Consider the following 26,803-nt stretch of genomic DNA (forward strand, 5'->3'; position numbering starts at 1 on the left):
CCTCTTGACGACCTCAGCACGGGTTTCCTCCACCTCTCCCTCAAGCCACCTAGTGACCCCAGGATTGACTGGGGAATGCATGTGAGCGATGATGACCTCACAGGGAACAGCTGACCGCAGGGCTGGGAAGACAACAGCTGTGCCCCTTTGAGGCTGGATTTTAGTGGAGGGACATACGCCAAAGACCCCTCTCTCGGCTGGGCCCCATTTGTTGTCTCGGAGCCCACCCGACTCCAGCCGCTGAACTCTGACATGCTGAGGAAAGCTGGGTGGAGCCCTGGGGGTCCCCCCAGACCCCAGTCTCCGGAACAGGGCCCACTGGAGTCAGCCAGGGTGTGGCCGGCAGGTTGGTTAACCCACTCCACAGACAAGACCACAGACCGATGCTCAACTTGCAGCAGCCTCTACCTCATCCCTTAAAGGAGTTGATTATAGATTCCCTTGCGCTGCCTCTCTAATTGTCTCATGATTGCATTCTTGAGGGCTACGGACCGAGGGAAAAGGATCCCAAACAACACTCCTCAGCACCGGAACCAGAGTTACTGCCAAACACGTGTTAATTAACTCGTTTCTATCTGAATGCTTTTGCATACACAAGAGAAAACAAGCGAAAAGTGCATTCCTTATCTGGAAGACTTTGTGATTTCGTTGGGCAAACAAGAACTACACACAGGTCTTGAATGATAAGTGATGACTATAACTAGGGTTCGATTCAGTGTGGAGGTTCCATTCAAGAGGAAGGAGGCCACCATAGCGAATCTCTGTCCTTCTCGGGAAGTGGGGAGCCCCTAACAAGTTGCCCTCTCCCAGATCAGCTCAGGGTACTGGGCAGCCAGCCTCCAGCCGCTGTCACCCTTCTCACCTGCTCGCCACCCGTCCCTCAGGGGCTTTCTTGGAGGCACGGGGGTTATGGGGGAGGCCGCAAGAGAATCTCAAACCCGATACGTTTATGTTTCGACTTCTCCGAATTTCCTTGTGCCTGCGTTTTACTGCCTGGGATCCGTAGCGTGAGGAGGGCTCCTTTCCACCCAGAGGTGCCGTAATGGAGCCAAGAGACGGCATCCTCGGGGCGCCCAAGCCCGGAGTGGGGAAGCTTGGGGCAGAGGGACGGCGGGGGCGGCCCCTGGTGCCGGGCTGTGCCTGGAAGCGCGCCCCCGCCCCGGCCCCCGCTCCCGCCTCCCCACCCGCGGCGGCGGGACCGCGCACGGTGCGCCGGGGGGCGCGCACGCAGGGGGCTGGCCTGCCCGTGGCGCGGGGGAAAGTTGAGTTGGGAGAAGTTGGGAGCGGCAGGGGCGCGCCCCAGGGTGGGCACGGGGCAGTCGTCGGGAGCGCGCGAGGGTGCCGGAGGACGGGGAGAGACCCCGAGACCCCCGGGGCACGAAGTCCGGAGCGAGCGGGTAAGCGGAGAGGCAGTGGCGGGGGAGGGCCAGGGCGCGGAGGGAGGAAGGGAGGGGGAAGGAGGGGGGGAACTCGGGACTCGAGCAGGGAGGGAGTGGAAGTGGAGGAAAGGGCGGAGACTGGGGCGCGGGGAACCGCGGTCTTCGGGAGAAGGATGAGGGGGCGGATGGAGTGCTGGTCGGAGGCGGGCATTCCGGGGTCCCTTTCTCAGAGTTCCCTAAAGCCATGGTGCCGCGCCCCCTGCCACCAGGAGTGGGTAGTCTCCCTGAGGAGCCTCCGGCCCTCCCACTCCCCGGCTGGCTCCAGACCACCCCTCCCCTCCGGCCACCCCGCATAGTCCTTCAGTCCCGTCCGGGGCGCCCAGACTGGGGGTTGCCCGGGGCCTCCCCATCCCCAGTCTCCGGGTTGGGAGGCGAAGCCAGGAAAGGCACGGGTGGCGGCTAAGGTCGGGACAAGGGGTCAGGCAGAAGAGGGAGCAGCTGGGTGGGGATGGGAAAGACGAGCCCGGAGAGTTAGACCTGACTCCCGGAGTCGGTTTGTCTAGGCGGGGAGTCCTGTGCTGGGTGTGAGAGACGGCACTGCCTGAAATCCAGGGTCTACTTTATCCCGCTTCGTTTTCCCCGCCAGTCCCACATGGAAGAGCTGTGGAATTTACGAGTTCACTTGGGGGGTGGTTAATGCCCAAGTGGGGGTCCGAGATGCTAATCCTTTGGGCAAGGGGAGAGATGCTAATCCTCTGGGCCGGTCGGGGCTGGTCCCAGGAATGTGCCCCTACCCGGATTATCGGCACCGATGCTCTGGACAGAAGCTGCTTTGTGTTCTGGGACAGCGGGGGAGGGGGTGCAGAAGAGTGTGGAGGAGCGCGTTGAGGGCACAGCCTGAGGTGGGAGTGGGCGCCTGCAGGTGCTCAGGGCGGACTCTTCCCACACCCTTCCCAGACTGGGTGCCCTCACTCTCACCCACACCGCCCGCTCTGGCTGAAGGCCTGCTGAGGGGGAGGGGAAGAGCGTGGTTAGCCGAATTGGAGTGCTTGCCAAGAATGTGTTGCCAGGCTCCCCATCCTGGGTGAGACCCCCCCCGACCTATATTGTTTGACCCTACACTGACTTGTCTTACTCCTGAGTCAGGCACCCCCAGTCCCCAGCAACACACTGGCAGCATCGGTACCGTCACTTTTTGCCAGTCTTGGGTGTCCCCTGTGCTGACCCACTAGGAATAGGGCCCCTATTTGCAGGGATTGGGCTCCCTCCTGCAGCTCCTTCTCTGCCCCCACCACACAGTGTCCTCCCCAGACTCCCTACAGTCACAGTCAGGAGGGTGGCAGCGCTGCCACTCAGATTTTCCTGGCTCCAGGCTCTGGAGGGGCGGGATCCAGACCGTCCCTCAGAGGCAGAACCTCAAGGTTGCGGTGCCCACCCCCTCCCAGCCCATCACATGCCCCTCCCCCATCATAAAGCTCTGCCCAGCCCATGCCCACCTTCTGTGCCTTCCTCCCTCCCACTGAGTGAGTGGAGTTGAGCTCCTGCCCTCCACCCAGCCAGCCTGCTTCCCTCCTGCCAGCCCCCACGGACCTGGGGGAGGGAAGACTGCTGCCGGCCTGCACTGGGGAGGGGGCGCCCCCTCCCTGCGGGGGCATCTTGGGCTCTCTCCAGAGTTCTTCCTCTAGTCTGCTTCCTGTCTCGGCAGTCCGGCCCCGGCTTCACGGGGTGTCTCACCCTCCCCACCACACCCTCTCTGGTTTCAGGCCCACCTCTGGTGGGTGCCCTGACCCTGTGAGGCTCTCTTGTCTGCCTGAGCCTTCACTCCCCTCCTTCCCCGGCTCATTATCGCTCCCTCCCTCATCTCTGTTGCTTTCTCTCCGGGCCTGGGCCTTGACTCCTTTCTCCCTCATTTTTCTTGCGGCCTCTCCCACCTTCTCTCTCCTCCCTCTACTCAGTCTCTCGGCCTTTTTTGGCCCCACTCGCCTCAGTCCTCTCCTGTCTCCTTGTTCTTCTCTTTTCTTCCTATAAATAACTCTCTGTGCTGTGGCTGCCGCTAAGGGCCACTCTGAGGCCCTTCATAGTCCAGGAGGATCCCCAGCAGCGCAGCCTGCGTGTGGTGGCTCCTGCCCTCCCAGGGCTCTCGATGGTGATCCGGCCTCTCCCCCATCCAGGTTATGCCTCCGCCTTGTTGCCCTGAAAGCCGCAGCGACAGCGAAAAGGGCTAAGATTCGGCCATGAGCAGCGCCCCCCGGTGCCCCGCCAAGGGCGCAGATTCTTTCCGCACGGTGAGTTTGGCCCCCAGGTCGCCAGCCCGACCTTCCCTCCCTGGCAGCCTTGTGTGCTCCGGCCGAGGGTCCTCACCAACCAGGGGTGTGAGCGTGTGTGAGTGTGCAGACCGGGAGGACGATGCCATCCCTACCCTGACCTTGCATGATGGTCGTGCGGGGGAATGGGTAGTGGGGGTATCAAACGTCTTCCAGTCCTGGGGAGGGAGTTGAGGCTGTTACCTGAAGACCTAGGTAGCTTAGCCTCAGCGGTTGAGGAACTTTGAGAACCCTGGGTCTCTCACCCAGCAACCCGTCTCAGAGCCGGCCGGCCTTAGAGGCCCAGGTCAAGTCTGCACGCGGGCGAGGGTTCTGGGCGGAGCTCGCCTGTCGCGCCTGGCCACGCCCCCTGCCCACGTGCCACCCAGGCCCGCCCCTCGCTGCCCCCACGTGGCCACCGCTCCACTTGGCCCCCTCTGGATTTTCCTAAGGAGTCTAATGATTAACCCCGTGCCACAATCAGCTCCGCTATTGGTCACTCTGGCCCAGAAGGGCACGTGACTGGGAAGGGGCGCAGGCTGGTCCCCTCCCCCTCCTTCTCAGGTTCACCCCTGCCGGCCATGGACTTCCTCCTGCGGCCTCAGGTGCGAGGGGTCTGCTACCCTCTCTCCCCATGGGGGCAAGCTCTCTGCGCCTCTCCCCGCCCCCTCGTCCCACGGGGCTGCTTCTGGTGGGAGTGGGGCTGGGCGATGGGGGAGCCAGGAGATGGTCAGGAGCCTTACGTACAGAGGGAAGAAGCCAGCCCCCTGGCCCGCTCACCTCTTATCCGGCGTTCTGCCAGTCCCAGCTGCTCCAGTCCCCACCTCGCACCTAAGACCCGCCCTTCGCCCCAGCCCTCCTCCCCGCGCTCTTCCTTATTCTCGCTGCTGGCACCGCCATGGAGGGGTCTGCATACCCCCGCCCTTGGAGATCCCGATGCCCTTCAGGTCCAGAAGCTCTTGAGCAAATATTTGGCGGCGCCTGGAGCTAAGACCGTGGGTGGGTGGGGGGCTGGACCAAGGCTGCCTGGCCAGGCGGCTGCCACTTAGCTGTGCTGAGCTCTTGCAAGCGCCGCATTCCCTGCCGGCTGTGCCGGCCGCTGCTCCGCGCCCGCAGGATGACTCAGGTGGGGGCTGTGGGGGTGGGGTGAGGGGTGGGGCTAGGGAGCTGGCCCAGGGCTCGGGCTGGGGGCCTGGGGGCTAGGGGAGCTCTCCTGGGGGCTGAAGGACATCCATTCCTGTCCCTGCGGGGCTAGTTTTTTTGACTCAGACGGGTTCTGGGGCGGTCAGCTTGGGCGCCTTCAGAAGTTACTTTCTGGGCTCAGTAGTTGTCCTCAGGCCAACGGGAGTTTCTTCACTATCTGTCATGTGAACTTCCCGGTTCACACGCCCTCCCTCCAGGCTGCAGACGGGCTGGACACACGGGATTTCTTCCACCTGCCCTGAACTGACTGCACAGCCAAGGGGGCTGGGCTGGGATGAGGGTAGTTCAGAACCCAGGGTACAGCTGCTGGGGGAACTGGGTCTCTGCATCTGAGGGGGCAGACTGCTGGGGGGACACTGGGTCCCTGTGTTTGAAGGGATGTGTACTGGTAGGGGGACTGGCTTCCTGCATTTGACGGGGCAGACTGCTTGGGAGGACTGGGTCCCTAGATTTGTTTCCTTTTTTGTTTTTTTTGAGACGGAGTCTCACTCTGTCACCCAGGCTGGAGTGCAGTGGCACGTTCTTGGCTCACTGCAACCTCCGCCTCCCGGGTTCAGGTGATTCTCCTGCCTCAGCCTCCTGAGTAGCTGGGATTACAGGTGCCTGCCACCGCCTGGCTAATTTTTGTGTTTTTAGTAGAGATGGGGTTTCACCATGTTGGTCAGGCTGGTCTTGAACTCCTGACCTCCAGCAATCCACCCACCTCAGCCTCCCAAAGTGCTGGGATTACAGGCGTGAGCCACTGTGCCTGGCCTGGGTCCCTATATTTAAGGGACAGCTGCTGGGGGGATATTGAGTCACCAGCATTAGAGGAGATAGCTGCTGAGGGGAGGGGTCCTGGGTCTCTGGCACTGGGAAGGGTGAGGTTTTGGGGTACAATTCCCAGTGAGCCCTGTGTGTTTTTTCTCTATGCCTTCTTCCACACAGCCAGAGCCAGAGAGCTTGGGCCCTGGGACACCTGGGTTCCCTGAGCAGGAGGAAGACGAACTTCACCGCACCCTGGGCGTGGAGCGGTTTGAGGAGATCCTACATGAGGCCGCGTCTCGCGGAGGGGAGGAGCCAGGCCGCAGCTATGGGGAGGAAGACTTTGAGTGTGAGGGGGCAGACAGGGAAGGGGGAGGCAGGGATATCAGGTTTGACTCTTCAGTAAAGAAGGGGCTGGGGTCCTAATGGGAGGAATGAGGCCGGGGGGGCAGGATGGCAGGGGAGGGGACGCTGTGCCTGCCGCAGCCAAGTCCCCCTCCTCCCTGCAGACCACCGCCAGTCCTCCCACCACATCCATCACCCACTGTCCACCCACCTGCCTCCGGATGCACGCCGCCGCAAGACACCCCAGGGCCCGGGACGGAAGCCTCGAAGGCGCCCAGGAGCCTCCCCGACTGGAGAAACCCCCACCATTGAGGAGGGGGAGGAAGATGAGGATGAGGCCAGCGAGGCTGAGGGGGCCCGGCCGGTCACGCAGCCATCCCCTGCCTCCACACCCTCCTCGGTGCAGGTGTGCTGGGCGCGGGCTCCTAGGGGATGTTGACAGGGCCCTGTCCTGGTCACTCCTGCCCACATGGGTCCTTGTTACAGTTCTTTCTCCAAGAGGATGACAGTGCTGACCGGAAGGCAGAGAGGACCAGTCCATCTTCCCCTGCACCACTGCCCCACCAGGAGGCAACTCCTCGGGCCTCCAAAGGGGCCCAGGCTGGGTAAGTATACCCCAATCAACAGTGTCCCCAACAGACACTTCCCCTGCTAGAGATGATGCTAGAACAAAGCATGAGCCTTGGAATCACCAGGCCAGGGTTCAAATCCCAGCCCTGCCCTCACTGGCTGGGCAAGTAACTTAATTAAGCTCTCCAAGCCCCAGGTTCCTTATCGGAAACCAAGCATAATAGAACCTTTCTCACTGGGTGGCTGTAGGGATTAAGGGTGGTGTGAATTAAAGTTCTAAGTATGGTTTAGCCTGGCAAAGAACATGTGCTGCCTAAGCTGCCTCCCACCCCTGCCCATCTCCCACCCCTCCCTGTCTCCCACCCCTGCCTGTGGTGTAGCGGGAGCAGTAGCCAGTACTGGCTCAGGTACTGGACTGGTGACCTCCCAGCACTTGCTGGAGGCCCCAGGGTTCAAGAGGCAAAGGAGACCCCCCTCTCCTTGGAGCACTGCCAACACACGCTGGTTGGAAACCAAATGTTACCATGTGAGATGGCATCAGCATATTGTCACTGCACCCAGTGGCTGGTTCAGGGAAAGTGTCAGTACCAGTGGATGATTGGCATTTGGGGGAAGGCTTCCTGGAGAAAATGACTTTGAACTAGGTCTCAAGGTCACTACAATCACAGACCAGTTGTTTTCTGGGTGCCAGGCAGCGTGAAGGGCTGCGGGAAGTGAAGGGCATGTTGTCCTCTCTGGGAGCGCATAACCTGCTGGGACTGTGGCACAGTTGCGGGCGGCGGGTTACAGCGGCCTTAGGGGCGCCAGGATGGCCAGGAGAAGGCTGGGGCTTCCGAGAAAGCCTGGCAGCAGGAAAGGGTCGAATTTGTGGGCTAGGGCACGTGGGGGCTAGGAAAGCCTGGTCATGAGAGGGGATGCGAGCTTTGAGCTCTGGGGGATCTTGATGTTGAGAGAGACGGGTAGGACCACGTGGCAGGGCCCTGGCCACCCAGTGTGGCAGAGAGAAGGGAGAGAGCAGAAACTGGCGTCTGTGAAGGCTGAGGCTCACCCCTCCTCCCAGGGCAGGAAGCTGTCTGCCATCTCCAAGGCCAAGTGCCACGGACTTTATTCCTCTTGATTAAACATAGGCCCCTGTGAACCTCTGAGTCCCATGGCTAGGGGTGTGCCGGGGGTGAGGGGCAGGGGGATGAATGCTGACTGTCAGGAAGCAGCGTCCTGAGCTCCTTTTCTGCGCCAGGCCCTGCACTGGGACTTTTCCACAATCTCACCCCTCATGGCACTGCCAGAGTCTGGCCTCAGTCCTGGCTGCTGAGGAGCAGTTGACATTCGCAGTGGACATTCAGAGGGGCCTTGGGGTGATCGTTTGGGGCTGCACAGCTAGAAAAAGGTGGAGCTGGGGCTCGGATGCTGGGAGTCTGCATCCAGAATCCTCCCCCTCCCCATACCTGTGCCTCCCGGGAGTGGGAGCTAGGAGGGCCCAGAGTCCGATGTGGTCCCCTCCCTGGCTACCCCCTGTGTGGGTGCTGAGCGTGAGGGAGGAGGCTGGCTTTCTCGGGCTCACGGCCATTCTGTCTGCCTAGAACCCAGGTGGAGGAGGCGGTGGCGGTGGCCAGTGGCACCGCAGGGGGTGACGACGGGGGTGCCTCGGGGCGCCCCCTGCCCAAAGCCCAGCCTGGGCACCGCAGCTACAACCTTCAGGAGAGGAGGCGCATCGGGAGCATGACCGGGGCTGAGCAGGCACTGCTGCCTCGGGTCCCCACGGATGAGAGTGAGGCCCAGACGCTGGCCACAGCTGACCTAGACCTCATGAAGAGTGAGTGCTGGGCCTGGGCCAAGCCTGGCACTGGTGGGCGAAGGAGTGAGAGAAAGGGGGAGCCCAACCTTGGTCCTCTGCCCCCACAGGTCACCGGTTTGAGGACGTTCCTGGGGTGCGGCGGCACTTGGTGCGGAAGAATGCCAAAGGTTCCACACAGAGTGGCCGAGAAGGGCGGGAGCCTGGCCCCACACCTCGGGCCCGACCCCGGGCCCCCCACAAGCCCCATGAGGTACCATGCTCTGCTTCGTGGTCTTCCATTAACTTCCCATCCAGCTTCCCCCCACGACCCTGCCCTACCTCTCCGACCAGCTGTAATCTCAAGCCTCAGGATTGCAACCTTTGTTTTGTTGTTGTTGTTTGAGAAAGTCTCGCTCTGTCACCCAGGCTGGAGTACAGTGGCGCGATCTCAACTCACTGCAACCTCTGCCTCCTGGGTTCAAGCGATTCTCCTGCCTCAGCCTCCAGAGTAGCTGGAATTACAGGCACCTGCTACACCCAGCTGATTTTTGTATTTTTAGTGGAGATGGGGTTTCACCATGTTGGCCAGGCGGGTCTCCAACTCCTGGCCTCAAGGGATCCGCCTGCCTTGGCCTCCCAAAGTGCTGGGATTACAAGCGTGAGCCACCACACCAGGCCCAGGGATGCCACCTTTCGTTGTGAAGGTTGTACACTGCACAAGAGTGCAGTGTACACGTCTTAGAGCTTATTGACTTGGGCACTGTGATTATGCTCCCCATGGTGGATGTCGTTGATTTGAGTATTGTGGTTTTAATTCACATCTGAGCCATTGTTGATTTCTGTATCATGACCATCTTAGAAAGAGATGCCATTTTCTGATTTGAACAAAGGGCACCCCTTGGGCTAAAGGTGGCTCTGTGTAGCACTACACTTCATTTTTCAAAACCCAGTTGCCTCTGTACTTGTTCAATCCTCTCAGCCACCTGTGAAGATGACAACAGGTGGTGTCAGCTATAAACTAGAGTGCTGTGACTTGGCCAAGGTCACTTGGTTACCTAGTGATGCTGCCCATCTTAAGGGCCCTGGTCCTGAACTCTGACGCACTGTGTTTTTGTCCTCATTTTATGAAGGCGTAATAGCATACAGTAAGCTGCATCTGTGTGAAGCATCCAGCTCAGTGCCCTGTTGCAGGCCCATACCTGCCTGGCCATTTCCCACACTCCAGAAGTTCCTGCACGGCCCCACCCAATCAGTATTTTTCAGAGGCGACCACTCTTCCTTCATTTGCAATTAGTTTTGCCAGTTCTTGAATGCCTGTCAGTGGAATAGCTGGTAGGCATTCCACTTGTTAAAAGGCCTACAAAACGCCATTGCTTTCATACACAGTGGCTATTTCTCAAGCCCTTACTCTGAGTCATGTAGCGTGCCATGTGCTTTTCCCTTTTGTCCTCCTGACAGTTCTTTGTGGTGTTCCCATTTGACAGATGAGGGAAGCTGCATCTCAGTGGTTAGTCAGTTGTCCAGGGTCTCAGCTGGCTGTGGGACTGGTGTGCTTGTGCACCACCCACTGTGCTCGTGCTCTCCAGGGTCACTTGGCTCCCTCTGATACCACTCACCTCTGACCCCCACCCAGGGCCGCCTCCGGCTCTGTACCCTGAAATGCCTTCTCTTCTCTCCCCGAGGTGTTTGTGGAGCTGAATGAGTTGCTGCTGGACAAAAACCAGGAGCCCCAGTGGCGGGAGACAGCTCGCTGGATCAAATTTGAAGAAGACGTGGAGGAGGAGACAGAGCGCTGGGGGAAACCCCACGTGGCCTCCCTCTCCTTCCGCAGTCTCCTGGAGCTCCGCAGGACCCTTGCCCATGGTAACCCCGCTCCCCTCCGCCTCCCGCCTGGCCAGTCCCCAGGAAACACTCCCAAATGGCCCCAAATCTGTCTTGAGCCCCATGATGTGTGACAGCCCCAGAGCCCAGAGGGAGCGTGGTCACACCCAGCTCGTATTTGCATTTTTAGCCAGCAGCTTCTTGATATTCTCAGATAACAACTGTGTTTTGGTTGCGAAAATGTTCGAGAAGCCATTTTGATGTAAAGCGTTCTGAAATTCCTGGCATGCCTTGGTACCATCTTAGAGATTCTGTGGAATGTGATCTAATCTGTAGCTGTATAGACTTGACGAAATGACCACTCACCACAGATGCAGGACTTCCGAGTCCTGTGTTTGCTTGCTTGCTCCTTCACAATGGGTGACCACTCTCAGTTGTCGTTAAAAGGCCTGTTTCTAAGCAGCTGAGGTTCTGTGGTTTGAGGCAGCTTAGGAAAAAAATTAAATATATATATATTTTTTGAGACAAGATCTTGCTCTGTTGCTCAGGCTGGAGTACAGTGGTGTAGTCTTGGCTCACTGCAACCTCCACCTCCCAGGCTCAAGTGATCCTCCTGCCTCAGCCTCCCAAGTAGCTGGAACTACAGGCACATGCTACCATGCCTGCCTAATTGTTGTATTTTTAGTAGAGATGGGGTTTCATCATGTGGCCCAGACTGGTCTCAAACTCCTGAGCTCAAGCGATTTACCCGCCTCAGACTCCCAAAATGTTGGGAGTACAGGCATGAGCCACTGTGCCTGGCTTAAAATTAAATTAAAAAAAAAAAAAAGTAAACAAAAAACAAAGCAGCTGAGGACCTAGAAACCTGCTTTTAGAATTGTTTCCCAACGAAGAGTCCATAGACCCTGAGTGAGGCTCAGGGGCTTTGGGTAAAGTGCCACTGTGGAAGGGCTCTCTCACTAGGCCTTGTGGTCTCCAGCCTGGCTGCTTAGGAGCTTTTGGTTCTGTTTATTCTTTTTTTTTTTTCGAGACGGAGTCTCGCTCTGTCACCCAGGCTGGAGTCCAGTGGCACTATCTCAGCTCACTGCAAGCTCCGCTTCCTGGGTTCACACCATTCTCCTGCCTCAGCCTCCCAAGTAGCTGGGACAACAGGTGCCCACCACCACGCCTGGTTAATTTTTTTGCATTTTTAGTAGAAATGGGGTTTCACTGTGTTAGCCAGGATGGTCTCGATCTCCTGACCTCGTGATCTGCCCGCCTCAGCCTCCCAAAGTGGGATTACAGGTGTGAGCCACGGCACCCGGCCGGTTCTGTTTATTCTTTAGTCTTTGTTCCTGAAAGTTGGCCCTGCCAGATGAATGACCTGGTAACTTTCGAAGGGACTGTTACTTCTGTGTGCAATGGTGAGGGGAGGTCCAGAAGCTGACAGGGAAGTCAAGAAGCTTGGGGCAGAGGGTGGTCTTCAGATGGCTCCAGGACAGCCACACGGATGAGGCCACAGACCAGCTGAGTTGTGTATCAGAGAGTAGAATTAGGCCCTAGAGTGACACAGCACCTGGCTCACTTAGAGGAGAGTTTTCTAACAGCCAAGAGGGTTCAACCAGAGTGGGTGGCCTGGACCATCCCTGTGGAGGCCAGATGCTCCCTGGAAGGGGTGTCCGGCAGGCATGGCCTAGATGGCCTTTCTGGTTACTGAGGTTCAGTGGTCTCTGTGGAGCCTCGTAACGTTCCTGGGGGTCTAGGGGAGGGGAGGAACCAGAGGGTTGATGTGACCTAGGCTCCCGAGGGAGCTAGAACCCGAGCCCGCGTCCTTCATGTGTAGGCTGGTGTTCCAGCCCCAGCACCCACCCACCTGGCTGCCCCACCTGTCCCCAGCTCCTGCTGCCATCCCATCTCCTGCCACTGTTTTGCGACCTGGGGCTGAGGGGCCCTCTGTGCCGTCTTATGCTAGGGGCCGTGCTCTTGGATCTGGACCAGCAGACCCTGCCTGGAGTGGCCCACCAGGTGGTGGAGCAGATGGTCATCTCTGACCAGATCAAGGCCGAGGACAGGGCCAATGTGCTGCGGGCCCTGCTGCTGAAACACAGGTGAGGCCCTGTGGGCCAGTTGGGGACGACACTTCATCCAGCCCACCTGCCCTGGCCCTTGTCATTGACCCTCCTTTGCCTCACTGCCCTCTGCCCCACCAGCCACCCGAGTGATGAGAAGGACTTCTCCTTCCCCCGCAACATTTCGGCTGGCTCCCTGGGCTCCCTGCTGGGGCATCACCATGGTCAGGGGGCTGAGAGTGATCCCCACGTCACCGAGCCTCTCATTGGAGGTGTTCCTGAGACCCGGCTGGAGGTGGAGCGAGAGGTGAGGGGAGAACCGGCCCTGCCTGGGCTGGCGGCAGGACTGAGGAAGCCCAGGTGTGGACTCAGAGTGAGAGGGGCCTGGCTGGGCTGAGCTCTGTTCTGTGTCCTCCAGCGCGAGCTGCCGCCTCCAGCACCACCAGCTGGCATCACCCGCTCCAAGTCCAAGCACGAGCTGAAGCTGCTGGAGAAGATCCCTGAGAATGCTGAGGCCACGGTGGTCCTTGTGGGTATGTGGGGCAGGTCACATGTGGGGGCCTTGGCAGCCAGGACTTGAGGCAGGGTCCTGTAGTCTCCCTGGCCCTGCCTCGGTGCCACCCCTGGGCGAGGGACTGGAAGGCGGTCCTGCTGCTCTGCTCTTGCCCACGATGGTCCCATGCCCCTAGGCTGTGTGGAATTCCTCTCCCGCCCCACCATGGCCTTTGTGCGGCTCCGGGAGGCCGTGGAGTTGGACGCAGTGTTGGAAGTGCCGGTGCCCGTGCGTTTCCTCTTCCTGCTGCTGGGCCCAAGCAGCGCCAACATGGACTACCACGAGATCGGCCGCTCCATCTCCACCCTCATGTCAGACAAGGTCAGCTACCCTCCTCCTCTGGGCCCTGCTTCCTGGAGCCCACCCTTGGCCAGTCTTGATCCCCACGACTGCCCCCCACCCACCGGCCTTGCCCACCCCCAGCTCCAGGCCCTCAGCCCTCTTCTTTGAGCCCTCCCCAATCCCCATCGTGCTTTGGCAGCAATTCCACGAGGCAGCCTACCTGGCTGACGAGCGGGACGACCTGCTGACGGCCATCAACGCTTTCCTCGACTGCAGCGTGGTGCTGCCGCCCTCAGAAGTGCAGGGCGAGGAGCTGCTGCGCTCCGTGGCCCACTTCCAGCGCCAGATGCTCAAGAAGCGAGAGGAGCAGGGCCGGCTGCTGCCCACAGGGGCCGGGCTGGAGCCCAAATCTGCCCAAGATAAGGGTACGGCCAGGGCGGGCTGGGGTCGGGGCTGCCTCAAGGGGGTGAGGTGGGCAGGAGGGGCTGGGGCGCCCTGACGGAGGCCTGGGTTGCAGCGCTCCTGCAGATGGTAGAGGCGGCAGGGGCAGCTGAAGACGATCCCCTTCGGCGGACGGGGCGGCCCTTTGGTGGGCTGATCCGAGATGTGCGGCGCCGCTATCCCCACTACCTGAGTGACTTCCGAGATGCACTTGACCCTCAGTGCCTGGCTGCCGTCATCTTCATCTACTTTGCCGCCCTGTCTCCTGCCATCACCTTTGGGGGGCTGCTGGGTGAGGAGAGCCTTCGGGTAGAGGGTGGGGCGGACTGCCCAGGGCCTGGCCACCAGCCCCTGAGCTGGTTCCTGCATCCCTAGGAGAGAAGACACAGGACCTGATAGGGGTGTCGGAGCTGATTATGTCCACAGCGCTCCAGGGTGTGGTCTTCTGCCTGCTGGGTGCCCAGCCCCTGTTGGTGATCGGCTTCTCGGGGCCCTTGCTGGTCTTTGAAGAGGCCTTCTTCTCGGTAAGGGCTCTTCCCGCCCGTCTCCAGCCACCCCTCCTCTGCCCTAGACACCTCCCCACAGCATCCCCACCCAGAGCGCGGGACCTGACTGCCCCCACCTCTAGTTCTGTAGCAGCAACCACCTGGAGTACCTGGTGGGCCGCGTGTGGATCGGCTTCTGGCTGGTGCTCCTGGCCCTGCTCATGGTGGCCCTGGAGGGGAGCTTCCTGGTCCGCTTCGTCTCCCGCTTCACCCAGGAGATCTTCGCCTTCTTGATCTCACTCATCTTCATCTATGAGACCTTCTACAAGCTGGTGAAGGTGGGCAGGCCCCTGCCGAGAGCTGGGCCAGGAGGGCCGAGGTCTCAGGGCTGGAGGGAGTCTCTTGGTCCCATCCTCTGGATTGAAGGCCAGGCTGGAGCATTCCTGGGGCTTGTTGCCAACACACACACCAGGGCCTCAGATTAATTTTTTAGTCAATTAATTATTTTGAGACAGTCTTACTCTGTTGCCCAGGCTGGAGTGCAGTGGCGTGACCTTGACTCACTGCAACTTCTGCCTGCTGGATTCAAGCGATTTTCCTGCCTCAGCCTCCTGAGTAGCTGGGATTATAGGTTTGCACCGCTATACCCGGCTAATTTTTGTATATTCAGTAGAGACGGGTTTCACCATATTGGCCAGGCTTATCTTGAAGTCCTGACCTCAGGTGGTCCACCCATCTCAGCCTCCCAAAGTGCTGGGATCACAGGATTGAGCCACCACGCCCGACCTTGATTTATTTTCAAACAGCAACTCGAACCAGACAGATAAATCTTTCAAAAACTCTTTTTTTTTTTTTTTTTTTTGAGACAGTGTTGCTTTGTCACCCAGGCTGGGGTGCAGTTTTGGCGCGATCTCTGCTCACTGCAACCTCTGCCTCCTGGGTTAAAGTGGCTCTTCTGCCTCAGCCTGCCAAGTAGTTGGGATTACAGGCACATGCCAGCATGCCCAGCTAAATTTTTTGTATTTTTTTAGTAGAGATGGGGTTTTACCGTGTTGGCCAGACTGGTCTTGAACTCCTGGCCTCAAGTGATCTGCCCGCCTCGGCCTCCCAAAGTGCTGGGATTACAGATGTGAGCCACTGTGCCCAGCCAAAAACTCATACTTTTATTTTTTAAAAACTTGTATATTTAATGGCACAGTGGCACCATTAGAGCTCACTATTACTTCAAACTCCTGAGCTCAAGTGTTCCTTCTGCCTAAGCCTCTCTAATAGCTGGGACTACAGGTGGGCCCCATGCCTAATTTTTAAATTTTTTGAAGAGGCCTGCCTAGATTGCCCAGGCTTGTCTGGAACTCCTGGCCTCAAGCGATCCTCCTGCCTTGGCCTCCCAAAGTGTTGGGGTTATAGGCATGAGTCACCAGGCCCAGTCCATCTTTTTTATTTTATTTATTTGTTTATTTGTTTTTTTTGAGACAGAGTCTTGCTCTGTTGCCCAGGCTGGAATGCAGTGGTGTGACCTTGCCTCACTGCAACTTTGGCCTCCCGGGTTTAAGCGATTCTTCTGCCTCTGCCTCTGCCTCAGCCTCTTGAGTAGCTGGAATTACAGGTGCCCACCACGCCCAGCTAATTTTTGTATTTTTAGCAGAGACAGGGAAGGCTGGTTTCGAACTCCTGACCTCAAGTGATCTGCCTGCCTCGGCCTCCCAAAGTGCTAGAATTACAGGCGTGAGCCACTGCACCCAGCCTGTTTTTTTATTTTAAAACATATATTATTTTTAATTTGCTTTTAAAACTCACACTTTTAATAACAAAGGTACATGCGTTTGTTAAAATGTCAAACAATCCAGGAGTGTAGAAAGGGGAAAGACTCCAGAGGTGACAGTCAGTCTGGGCATCAGATGTGTGTAAGAGACCACTCTGTGGTCCTCTGTGCTCATGTCCTCCTCCTTTAGGCCCCCGGATCCTCTCTGAGCCTGGCTGGTGCCACTCACCAGCTGCCTTCCTGACTTAAACCAGCCGCTCGGTCTTTTCTGTCCCACACTGCCCTGTGCTCACAGCTGGTTCTCTAGGTCATTGTCTTAATTCAACAAGACAAGCTCTTTGAAAGCAGGCCAGCCTTTCCCCTGCCCCACCCCTTCCACCTGACACTCACTGAGCCCCAGGAATCTTTTCTGCAGTCCAGCTGATGGAGGTCATGTGGCCTCCTCTCCCCAGATCTTCCAGGAGCACCCCCTGCATGGCTGCTCAGCCTCCAACAGCTCAGAGGTGGACGGCGGTGAGAACATGACATGGGCCGGGGCAAGACCCACGCTGGGGCCGGGCAACAGGAGCTTGGCTGGGCAGTCTGGGCAGGGGAAGCCCCGGGGCCAGCCCAACACGGCCCTGCTGTCACTGGTGCTCATGGCCGGCACCTTCTTCATCGCCTTCTTCCTGCGCAAATTCAAGAACAGCCGGTTCTTTCCTGGCCGGGTGCGTGGGCTTAAAGGCCAAGAGGGGGTCGGGGCAGGAAGGGGGGTGGCAGGAAGTCAATGGCTGTGGTGGCAGGCCTCTGAGCGGTGTGCCTGCCCACTCAGATCCGGCGGGTGATTGGGGACTTTGGGGTGCCCATCGCCATCCTCATCATGGTGCTTGTGGATTACAGTATTGAGGACACCTATACCCAGGTAAGGCACTGCCCGCAGAAGGCAACGGCTGCTGCCTCCACCGCCCTGGGTCTAGGTGTTCCCCTCCAGCCTCCAAACCCAGCCTGTCCTTAAGCTTAAGCCTGTCCTTAAGATGCCAACCCCTTTCCATGGCATGCCCTCCACATTACCTTAACCCTTGTCCCTACACTGTGTCTGCCCTGCAGAAGCTGAGTGTTCCCAGTGGATTCTCGGTGACTGCCCCAGAAAAGAGGGGCTGGGTCATCAACCCTCTGGGGGAGAAGAGCCCCTTCCCGGTGTGGATGATGGTTGCCAGCCTGCTGCCTGCCATCCTGGTCTTCATCCTCATTTTCATGGAGACACAGATCACCACGTGAGTGGTCCTGGCCGAAGGGATATGGGAGGCCAGAGCCCCAGGCCAGGCTGGGGAACTCAGCATGGAACCTCCAGCCACACTAGGCAATCCCAGGGACCTCAGGGAACCTTGGATGCCTAGATGGCCACAGTTTAATCTGTAGACAGCAGAAAAACCCCCAGATGTTTGCTGGGACAGGAACAGCACGTGGAGGGGCAGGCCAGCCTGGCAGTGCTAGCTGGGAGCTGTTGTGGAGGATAAGGGCTGGGGGCCGAGGTTTTGCTCTATAATGGAATTTGAATCCTGACGGAATGGACAGGGACCACCAGGTTCCAAAGCCAGATGGAGGGACTGGCTGGGCATTCTGGAAAGACCCTGTGGTCTGTGGAGTTGAGTCCAGCCTGGGCCTTAGCAGCACCCCTCCCTCTCTCAGGCTCATCATCTCCAAGAAGGAGCGCATGCTGCAGAAGGGCTCTGGCTTCCACCTGGACCTGCTGCTCATTGTGGCCATGGGTGGCATCTGTGCCCTCTTTGGCCTGCCCTGGTTGGCTGCTGCCACTGTCCGCTCCGTCACTCACGCCAACGCGCTCACTGTCATGAGCAAGGCTGTGGCACCTGGGGACAAGCCCAAGATTCAGGAGGTCAAGGAACAACGGGTGACGGGGCTGCTGGTTGCCCTGCTTGTGGGTACGTTGCCTCTTGCCCTTCCCTTCCCAGTGGATTCCCCAGGGCCAGTGGGTCCAGGGGACCCCGTGGCCAACTAATTTATCCTGCGCCTCCCATAGGCCTCTCCATAGTTATCGGGGATCTGCTCCGGCAGATCCCCCTGGCTGTGCTCTTTGGAATTTTCCTGTACATGGGAGTCACCTCCCTTAATGGGATCCAGTTCTATGAACGGCTGCATCTGCTGCTCATGCCACCCAAACACCACCCAGATGTCACTTACGTCAAGAAGGTAAGCCCCCCCAGCTCCCCACTGGAAGGGGTGTGCCTCTGGCCATCCTGGTCTACTTGGGTCATTCTCCAGCTGCCCCTCCCATCTGCCCACTTCAGCCAGCCCCCACCTCCTCTCTGTACCAACCCGGCTCTGTGGCACCTAGGAATGTTCTTCCATCCCCGACTCCGAAGAGGGGAGAGGCTCTTCCCAGCATCAGGCTGGGGAGGAACCTGGGCTCATCTGTCTCCACCCCCCAGGTCCGGACCCTCCGTATGCACCTGTTCACGGCCCTGCAGCTGCTCTGCCTGGCCCTGCTCTGGGCCGTCATGTCCACAGCTGCCTCCCTGGCCTTCCCCTTCATCCTCATCCTCACAGTGCCGCTCCGCATGGTGGTGCTCACCCGAATCTTCACCGAGCGAGAGATGAAATGTGTAAGCCCTCCCGCCTGCCTCCCCCAGTCCCTCTTGCCTCCCTGTGGATCTGGAAAGGCCCCCCGCCCCCTACTTCCCTTCTTGACCACCCCCCACCCCACAGCTGGATGCTAACGAGGCAGAGCCGGTGTTTGATGAGCGGGAGGGCGTGGACGAGTACAATGAGATGCCCATGCCTGTGTAGCTGCCGCCGAGGGACAGCCGAGGGACTGATGGACGAGGGGACAGCCTGGTGGGATGGGGTCCCCCTCCCATGCCCCTCCCTCCTTTTTATTTAAGTGAATAATTTAATGTCCCCTCCTCCCCCACTGCCCCTGCAGTAAAGTGCTTTGGCCCCCACCTATCTCTGGCCTTTTGTCTTTGTATGGGGGGCATGAATGGGAAAGAGGCGGGAGACCCAGCTCTGCTCCCCATCCCAAAACTGAGATTCACAATGGGGAAGGAAAGGAACTTTAATGAGAAATCAAAACATAGGGAACCAAAGTGCAAATCATCCACCCCCCATGGGGGGGCCATCCTGAACCCCACATCATCCCTTCAGCCCCCTTCAGGCCCCCAGCGCAGGCCCAGGGCCTGGAGCTTCTGCCTCAGGTAGCTCTTGAGCTGGGGCAGGCCTCTCTGGGACTCCAGTTCCTCGAAGGGTAGCTGTGGGGAGAGGAGACGGCAGCAGGTTACCCGTAGGCCGGGAGTATGGATGCGCCACAGGGAAGGCCAGGGCCACTCACCGGCAGGAGCTGGTAGCCCATCAGGCCCAAGTGCCGCTCCCTCAGGGCCCTTGAGCCCAGCAGCACCCTGCCGTCCCGGCAGAAATGCCAGCGTTCCCGCAACACCAGCACCACCCTGCAGGGGGAGGGATGTGGCTCAGGGCATGGCGGGCAAGGTGGCCAGAGCTCCCCCACCCTGCCTCCATTACCTCTGAGCAGGGTCTCGAGTAGTGGGGCTAGAGGCAGCCTGGCCCTGTAGGCAGGACCTTGGTGGGTATGGCAGGAAGGGGTCCTGGGTCCTCACGGGAAGCACAGCACCAGAGCTGCCGACACACAGCAGGAAGTCTGGAGGGGGAGCAGGGTTGGAGGCCTTAGCCAGAGCTTTGTCTCCATGGGCCTGCCACCTGCCCCTCGCTCACCTGTGCAGTAGCCTGGAGGCACAGTCAGGTCCTGGCGGTATTTCTCCTCCCCCAGCAGCTGGCGCAACCCCTCAGCTACTATGTCCTTGTGACTGAGGAGAAACGACACCAGTAGCAGGAAGGGCCCGGTACCTCATCCTACTCTGTCCCAGTCTAGTGCCACCACCCTGGGTAAAGCCCTCTCCTGCTTCGGGGCCCAGTTTTATGGTGGCTGAGAGCTCCTTAGCTTTGGCTTCATGGTCCCTCTGGCTTTTCCACTCTGCTGCTCCCAGGCTGGCCCCTCCCCTTACCCCAGGCTGCCCCATCCACCTGTACTTGCAGCGGGCACGGTCGGTGATGAGAGGCTGGGGAAAGATGGGCACTTGCTGCCTTCGGGGAAGGCGGGGACCCCGGTATCCTGGGAGCTCCAGCTCCACGGCCGTGTCCAGCAGGGAGAGGTAGCGACGCACAATCAGAGCATGAGGGGTGCCTGTGGGGAGGCGGGGACTGGGGCTCCGGGCTGCAGGCCACCCTGTTCCCCTGCCTCTCCAGCCCTCAGGGGCCCAGCCGGCCATCCTGGCTGCGTACCACTGATGTAGTTGATGAAGCCAGGGGAAAAAACAAAGTGCAGGGCTCTGAAGGGCAGGCACCGCAGTTGGCACAGTGACATCAAGATGTTGACTGTAGCCAGGGGTGCCACCCCTGCTTCCCGAGCCAGGATCCTCTCAAGGCAGGGCATAAATTGCTGTTCCAGGGGCAGGTAGTTCAGCCGCCCAAAGGGCAGAACCAACTTCTGTACCACCTGTGGAGGAAGAGCAGTTCATTACCCAGTGTGAAGTATTTCTGCAGTCATTTTTTACAAGCTAAGCCTTAGAGAGGCTTAGCCCTCAAGTTTGTAACACTGCTGTAAAGACAGGACAGTCCCTACAGCCTCACAGTTCAACAGCAAAGCAGTCACAAGCTGCACGTGACTAATCACCAGACAGGCGGAGGAGACATCACTGTGGGGTCTGGCCCTGAAGACTTCAAGGAGAGGGATGGGTGGAGCTAGGATGGTGCTAAGAGTGCTTTGGGAAACTGCAGAGTTCCAGGAATGCATGCTGGTGACAGGAGGTGGGCAAGTCACAGAGCGGGTGTAGGAAAAGATGTCCCAGGGGACAGAGAGGGTGTGTCTGCTTCAGGAAAAGGATAGCTGAGCTGCACAGGGTGCTGGGCCTGACAAGGTCCCTGAGAATGACTGAGAGATGCACTGGAGGGTGGGTGGCAAGCCCACCTTGCTGCTGAGCTGGGTTTCCTGAACCACCAGGAAGTGGGCAATGGCTTCCAGAAGCTGGGGCTCCCGCAACCGGTGCCGGGCCAGGTGCTGGGCCAGGAGCACCATCACATGGGGAGTCAGTTCCTCTGGCCTTGCCTCTGTGAAGAACAGCCTGTCACGCTGGGCCTTGGCTGGGCCTCCAGCTGGCTCAATTCCACCTCAGCCCAGCCAACTGAGACCACCTTTCTCCTCCTGTCAACCTCCCAACCCCATCTGACTTTAACCCCCTCCAGCACCTGCCAGGCTGCTGATCAGATGCTGCCGTGGATACCGCAGAAAACGGGGACAGCTTAGAGCAGCTTCCAACCTTTGCCCACCTCGGAGAAGGGGCTGCAAAGGGGGAGGTGGCTTCGGAGGGAGGCGGAGCCTTCGCTCCTGTTCCAGGGCACGCACCAGGGGACCATCAGACGGAAAGCCTGAGGGTGAGAGGTAAAAGGCAGCCTGGTAACAGAGCTGTGCTGCTGTTCCAATCATGAGGTTACTTGAATTCCCCACCTTTCTCCTCTGTTTCCTGAGCAAGCAGGTGTGCTAGAGTTTAAGTGCAAACACTAGAGAAATGTAAAGTATCATGTGGCTATGAGGTATGAAAACGGTCTGTGGGGAGTACATACAAAGATGGCAAATAGGCTTTCGTCTTGTACCAATTGTGACAAATTATGGTGGCTTCCTAGGGCACTCTATTAGCAGGAATCTGAGGTGGCACCCTAGCGAGGCTGGAAGGAGTGCATTCGTCTCATGATGTCTGCCAGACACAGGACGGGAGCAGGAGCAACCATTCCTGGGCAAACGCCTGAGAGGCTGGGTCTCTGTCCGTTGTCCTCTACTGTTCTCCCTATTCTTCATTAACACCCAGCCCCCCAGGCGCCCACCTCAAGCCCCTCCTCACCAAGTAAGACTGCAAGGTGCAGACACACGTGGATGGTGTGAATGTCAAAGGAGGGGCAGTTTCGGATGATGAGCTGACTCAAGTCCTGCAGTGTGGCCTGCTCCACAGGAGGGGGCCGTGGCCGAGACCCCAAGAGCTGGCCCAGACGACAAAGCGCCACCGAGTAGTGGTGGGCGCGCACTTTGGTGGGGTTCTGGCCCAGCCAGCGCAGCAGCTCCCCAGGGTTCTTTGCCTGTTCCAGAAGCCGCTGCAGTCCTTGCACAGGACCTGCACTGGGGCCTCCTCCAAGAGGCCGGTCCGCCCATTTGCTGGGCCCCAAACAGCAGGGCTGTACTGGAGGGATCAGTAGCAGGCCAGACAGCCGAGCAGGGGAGGTCTGAGCAGAGAGCAGGACTCGAAGCATGGAGTTGGGTGATGGAGACCCTGAGGGGCAGCCCAAAAAAGGGGGTGAGGTTTTCTCCAAAGGGGAGAAAGACCTGCTACCTACTCCTTACCTCACTCCTCACTTAGGGGGCCTGTGGTCAGAGCAACCCTTTGTGCCTGCTCTGGGCCTCTTCCCCACCCCGCCCCGCCCCTCTGCCTCCTTCCACGCCTTTGAAACAGCAATCATAATCCTCAGTGCGCTCAGCGCACTACTTGCAAAGCAATTCCACATGCACCATCTCTGATGCTCCTTACACGCCCATGAAAAGTAGGCAGGGCTGGCATTACCTCATTTCACCGGTGAAGAAACGCAGGCCCAGAGCAGCGAAGGGGTTAAGCCCGAGGTCATTAACCGGGTTAGTGGTCGCGCCCAGTCTGGAGCCCAGGCGGCCCCGGCGTGCACTCTCCCGACCACCTCCCTCTCCCGCAGGAGGCGGCGGCGGCACAGAGGGTGGAACGCGGGCTCCGCGGATGGACGGCGCTGGGTTCCATGCTGGGCGCTCCCACTCACCAGCGGCGTGACCTTGGACAAGTGGCTTCGTCTAAGTCTCCTCACCCGTGAAATGAAAACGCAGCGCCCACCTCGCAGGGCGTGCGTGGAGCCCGAGTGCACCGCTTTGCGATGGAGTGGGGTCGGCGAAGTCGGGGGCCCCCACACCCACCCCGGCCCAGGGACGCCAGGAGACCGTGGCCGCTGCCGCTAACACCAGCTCCCGCTGCCCTCCCACAGCCCTCCCCGCAGGCGCCACCCCTACATGACTCCCCGAGCCCTGCGCAGGTCGCTCCCTCAGTCGGTCTCGGGGCCCGGGGGCCGGGTTCCCCCCGAGGCCTCCTCATCGGCTGGCCACCGAGTCCGCCATCTTCCCAGCAGCCCCCAGATAGCCGCCCGGACACCAATCCCGAAACAGCTATCGACCAGCGGAGACGTGGCTCCCGGCAGGCACTGCGAGCCAGGGAGCCGTGAGCCCCGCCCGCGGGAAGTGCGCGCGCGGCACCGGGGGCGGGGCCCCGGAGGCCGGCGCCAAAGCCAGAGCAGAACGCGGGGGAGAAGGGAAAGCGGTGGGCCAGAGCCGAGGGCGCAGTCCGTGCCCTTCTCTCCCAAGGGGTGAGGACTCCCCGCCCGCCATCCCGCACACACTCAGACACACTGCAAGAGTGAAAACTTCACAGTTACTTTAATCTGCACAGGTTCCGGGGAACTCCTATGCCCCTCCCCTTCACCTGCCTCCCACCGTCCTGGCGTCCCCAACTCAGCCCAAGGAGCTGTCAGGGATTGGAGGCGGCTGGGTCCTCCGGCAGAACGCTAAGACGGGCCCCGGGGGCGGGGCCGAGGCAGCGACAGCAGATGCCCGACCCCGAGGAGCCCACTCCCAGTACGGACTGAGGGCCAGCAGCCCCGGGAGGTGGCACCGAGCCCCGGTGGTCGCAGGGCGGGGCCTCTGCCAGCCCCTGGAGTCTTCTGCGGCGCAGGGCTGGGCTCCAGGGCAGCGGGAAGAGGCAGGCCGGAGAGACGGGCCTGGGCAGGCAGCAGCTCCCGCTGCGGCGCGGGGAGCAAGGTCCAGAGGGGCCGGCGACGCTGCCAAACGCCCGCGGAGGCACTACGGGCGGTACATGGCAAAGGCCAGGAGACTGAGGAGCAGGGTGAAGCCGGCCAGGCCCAGAGTGGCGGTCAGGGGAAAGAAGGGCCGGTACTGGATCTGGCAGTACCACAGCAGCAGCAGCAGCAGGAGCAGCAGGGGCAGCAGCAGGCTGCCGATTTCCAGCCCGGAGGGGCCGGGCTCGGACCCCGGCGGGCAGGGGGGATTTGGGGGGCCGACCCTCGTGGACACGTGGCAGTGGAGAACGCAGTTGGGAGGGAGGTGAAGGCTGCCCAGGGTCTGGGTGTCGTCGCCTAGCAGCTGCCCTTGGTAGATGAGTCGCACCTGCTGTTCCCGGCCAGGAAACTGGGTCCTGAGGAGAGAGGGACCTGGGTAAGAGAGCAGGCCTCAGGCAATCCTAGTCCCTGGCCCCGGAACAACAATCCCACCCTCCCCCTGCCCTCTACAACACACGGGCCCTGGCCTGGGAGGGGCAGTCTGCCAAGGGAACAAGTGCAGTTGTGATCTGGGGCGCTCAGTGCCTCCACTATAAAGGAGGGCTGGGTCTTAGGTCTCTCCGGGGCCTTCTGTGACCACTCCCCCCACCCCTGTCTTTAGCATTGCTCCTGCCTCTTGACCTACTTACCTTTTCAAGGAGCCAATGGTGTCGTGGGGCCAGGCCCTGGCCACCTGCTCTGAATCATTGAGGAATTTCAGCCGTAGCACGAGGGGCTCCTGCGGGGAGTCCGGGGCTGGTGGTGTTGCTGTGACCCCCGTGCTGGGCTCTGGCTGTGCAGCTTGACCTCTGTGTCTCAGGCTGGGGGTCTCTGCCCCTGGGACCTCCGCTCTCATGCTGTCAGTAGCTGCCATGGCTGCGCTGGGCTGGGATGGCGTTGGGGTCCCTGACGGCTGGGGCAGTGGGTCCCCGCCCTCAGCGGTGTGCGTTGAGACCCAGGCGAGGGCCAGCACCAGAAGGCAGGCAAGCACCGAGAAAAGGACGGTCACCTCATCACCCACCCCTTCAATCAGGGTCATGGCGCCTGCCTTGCCTGCCGCGCTACCGAGCTGGAGAGGCACAAAGAGCCCGTAAGGCGCGGGCCCTCTGACCAGGAGCCCTGGAACCTCCACAGGGTCCTGCCCCCACCCCACCGCGATGCTCCCACCGTCCTCAGCCTCGGTTCCCTCACCCACCCCAGGGTACGGGCTGCTTTGCCTCCCAGTCGCCCCAAACTTGCCTCCAGGTGCCCCTTCCCATCGCCGAATCCCAAGTCCTAACTTTCTGTCATCTGAGCTCGAGGTCTTCAACCAGCTCCCAACTCACCCAAACCCTATCCCAAGGTAAGGGCCTAAGCAACGCCTCCCCTAAACTTCACCCCAGCCAAACTTCACCCCCAAGCGTATCTGTTCTCCTGCCCACTTCACCCCAGTGTGTCTACTCCTTCACCGACTTCACCCCATGTTCATCTACTCCGTTGCTAAAGTTTCTCCGAGGTGGGGGTAGAGACTCTGTGCCCTCACCCCCCGCCCCCCGCGTTACGGTTCACCTAAACCCCACCCGCGACACAGGACTGCTTCCCAGGCTTCCCCCACAGCAAACGTCAAACTCCGCCCCTGGGCAATCTGGAGCCTCCGAGCGTCACCACCCACCCAGCTCCGTCCCCTCAACCCCACTCCGCGGAGGCCCAACTCCACGCCTTCTCTGGAAGTGTCTCCAAGCCCCGCGGGCTGCCAGACCCCAGATCCCGCCCGGAATCCGAGACTTCACGTTCCCTACCCCCACCCCTCATCACCCCTCCCGCCCCCCGGAGCCGCAGGAGGGCACGGCGATCCCGGGCAGAACAGGGCTGGTGGTGCCCGGCCGGGGTCCTGGGCGGCGGGGTGGGCGCGGTCACGGCGCGGGGACTCACCGTCCGGCTGCCCCAGCTCCATCGCGGCCCCTCGGGCACTTCCGGGCGGGAGGCGCGGAGGTCGCAGGCACCTGAAGCACCCCTCCTTCCTCGCCGCCGCGGCCCGGGGCATTGTGGGACTTGTAGTCCGGCGCCGCTCTGTCCCCGCCCTCCGGCCTGCGGACCCACGTGCTGGGCTCCACCCGCGGTTCTCTGCGCCAGCAGATCGCGGAGGGGCGGGTGGGGACGGCTTTGGGGGGTTGCGCTACCCGCTAGAGGTTTGGGCGGCAGCAGGGTCCGCCCCCTCCCCCGCCAACAGCCCCAGCATCTGTCACACCAGACACCGACGTCAGCTGAAGCACGTCAGAGCACCCGTGTTCGTGATGCAGTGAGGAAGGCTCTGAGGAACTCAGGTGGCCCCTACCCTTATGTCAGAGTGGACGCCAGAAGGCACTTTGGCCACCAAAATTAATTCTTTAGCCCAGAGCCCAATATCCATGGGCTGTCCCACCAGGCTGGCCAGGGATACCCATCCTCAGGGCTGCCCCTTTCCTTGGTCCCCTCCTCCACCTTGCCCTTTCAGGACTGTGGAAGAAGCATAGACCTTGGAACCTGGCACAAATCCTGATCCCTTATCCTGTGCTTCTCAGCTATATGACCTTGGATGGGTTATTGAATCTCTCTAAAGATTAATTTCTTCCTTTCTGAAACATACTTCGTAAGTCAATCATAAGGAAGAAATTAGATGTTTTATTAAAAAGTGTGAAAACTAACGTACATGTCACACAGTAGCTATTTGCTCACCTCCACCCAAAGCTGGTCTCTGGAATCGGGTCCTTGGTGTGTTACTGTGTGGATGGCATTGAATCCCAGGCCTGTGGATATCTGTGGATTTTTCCCTCTGGGCTCCCGTAGCCACCGAGATCTCACATCCTGGTTTTTACAGGCCAGTCTTGATTTAAAATAATCTATCCTAGTTTTCCCATAGTTCTTGCCTACTGTGGGAGCAAGTGGCCCAAATATTGCCTTAGGAATGTCAGTCTAGATTGATACCATACAGAACTAACCTATCTAGTTCCATCCCTCCTGTTCATTCGTTTATTCTACTAACATATTTTTAAAAAATATACTATGGCCAGGCGCGGTGGCTTATGTCTGTAATCCTGGCACTTTGGGAGACCGAAGTAGGTGGATCACTGAGGTCAGGAGTTCGAGACCAGCCTGGCCAACATGGTAAAAGCCCATCTCTACTAAAAAAAAAAAAAAAAAAAAAAATTAGTTGGATGTGGTGGCAGGTGCCT

At 59.7% G+C, this 26,803-nt stretch overlaps 3 protein-coding genes across 6 annotated transcripts; 1 reads left to right on the top strand and 2 right to left on the bottom strand.

The window, feature by feature from the left end:
- The first annotated feature begins 1,209 nt into the window (after positions 1–1,209).
- On the top strand, positions 1,210–18,656 carry SLC4A2 (solute carrier family 4 member 2). Of its 2 annotated transcripts, XM_030932349.1 has the most exons (23): positions 1,210–1,397; positions 3,551–3,664; positions 5,813–5,978; positions 6,139–6,380; positions 6,461–6,579; positions 8,125–8,357; positions 8,447–8,589; positions 10,001–10,181; positions 12,091–12,226; positions 12,329–12,494; positions 12,606–12,720; positions 12,877–13,061; positions 13,222–13,447; positions 13,540–13,755; positions 13,839–13,987; positions 14,092–14,286; positions 16,163–16,417; positions 16,522–16,611; positions 16,797–16,963; positions 17,379–17,632; positions 17,731–17,900; positions 18,140–18,313; positions 18,417–18,656. In XM_030932349.1, the coding sequence occupies exons 2-23, from the start codon at positions 3,614–3,616 to the stop codon at positions 18,495–18,497; spliced, it is 3,714 nt and encodes a 1,237-aa protein (XP_030788209.1). In that variant the 5' UTR covers positions 1,210–1,397; positions 3,551–3,613; the 3' UTR covers positions 18,498–18,656. The 2 variants fall into 2 exon arrangements, with proteins under 2 accessions (XP_030788209.1, XP_030788210.1); XM_030932350.1 differs by lacking the exon at positions 16,522–16,611.
- A 92-nt stretch (positions 18,657–18,748) lies between these two features.
- On the bottom strand, positions 18,749–22,987 carry FASTK (Fas activated serine/threonine kinase). Of its 3 annotated transcripts, none has more exons than XM_010379946.1 (10): positions 22,795–22,987; positions 21,617–22,039; positions 20,967–21,146; positions 20,689–20,828; positions 20,004–20,217; positions 19,746–19,905; positions 19,437–19,528; positions 19,227–19,362; positions 19,039–19,153; positions 18,749–18,958 (listed from the first exon to the last, which is right to left on the bottom strand). In XM_010379946.1, the coding sequence occupies exons 1-10, from the start codon at positions 22,874–22,876 to the stop codon at positions 18,851–18,853; spliced, it is 1,650 nt and encodes a 549-aa protein (XP_010378248.1). In that variant the 5' UTR covers positions 22,877–22,987; the 3' UTR covers positions 18,749–18,850. The 3 variants fall into 3 exon arrangements, with proteins under 3 accessions (XP_010378248.1, XP_030788211.1, XP_030788212.1); XM_030932351.1 differs by having other exon boundaries at positions 22,328–22,906; XM_030932352.1 differs by lacking the exon at positions 19,039–19,153.
- Positions 22,988–23,195: 208 nt separating this feature from the next.
- TMUB1 (transmembrane and ubiquitin like domain containing 1) lies at positions 23,196–25,630 on the bottom strand. Its single transcript, XM_010379948.2, has 3 exons — positions 25,524–25,630; positions 24,263–24,681; positions 23,196–23,989 (listed from the first exon to the last, which is right to left on the bottom strand). The coding sequence occupies exons 2-3, from the start codon at positions 24,649–24,651 to the stop codon at positions 23,638–23,640; spliced, it is 741 nt and encodes a 246-aa protein (XP_010378250.1). The 5' UTR covers positions 24,652–24,681; positions 25,524–25,630; the 3' UTR covers positions 23,196–23,637.
- Between the last annotated feature and the right edge of the window lie 1,173 nt (positions 25,631–26,803).

The sequence above is a fragment of the Rhinopithecus roxellana genome, chromosome 6 (genome assembly GCF_007565055.1).
Source record: "Rhinopithecus roxellana isolate Shanxi Qingling chromosome 6, ASM756505v1, whole genome shotgun sequence".
Classification (NCBI taxonomy): domain Eukaryota; kingdom Metazoa; phylum Chordata; class Mammalia; order Primates; family Cercopithecidae; genus Rhinopithecus; species Rhinopithecus roxellana.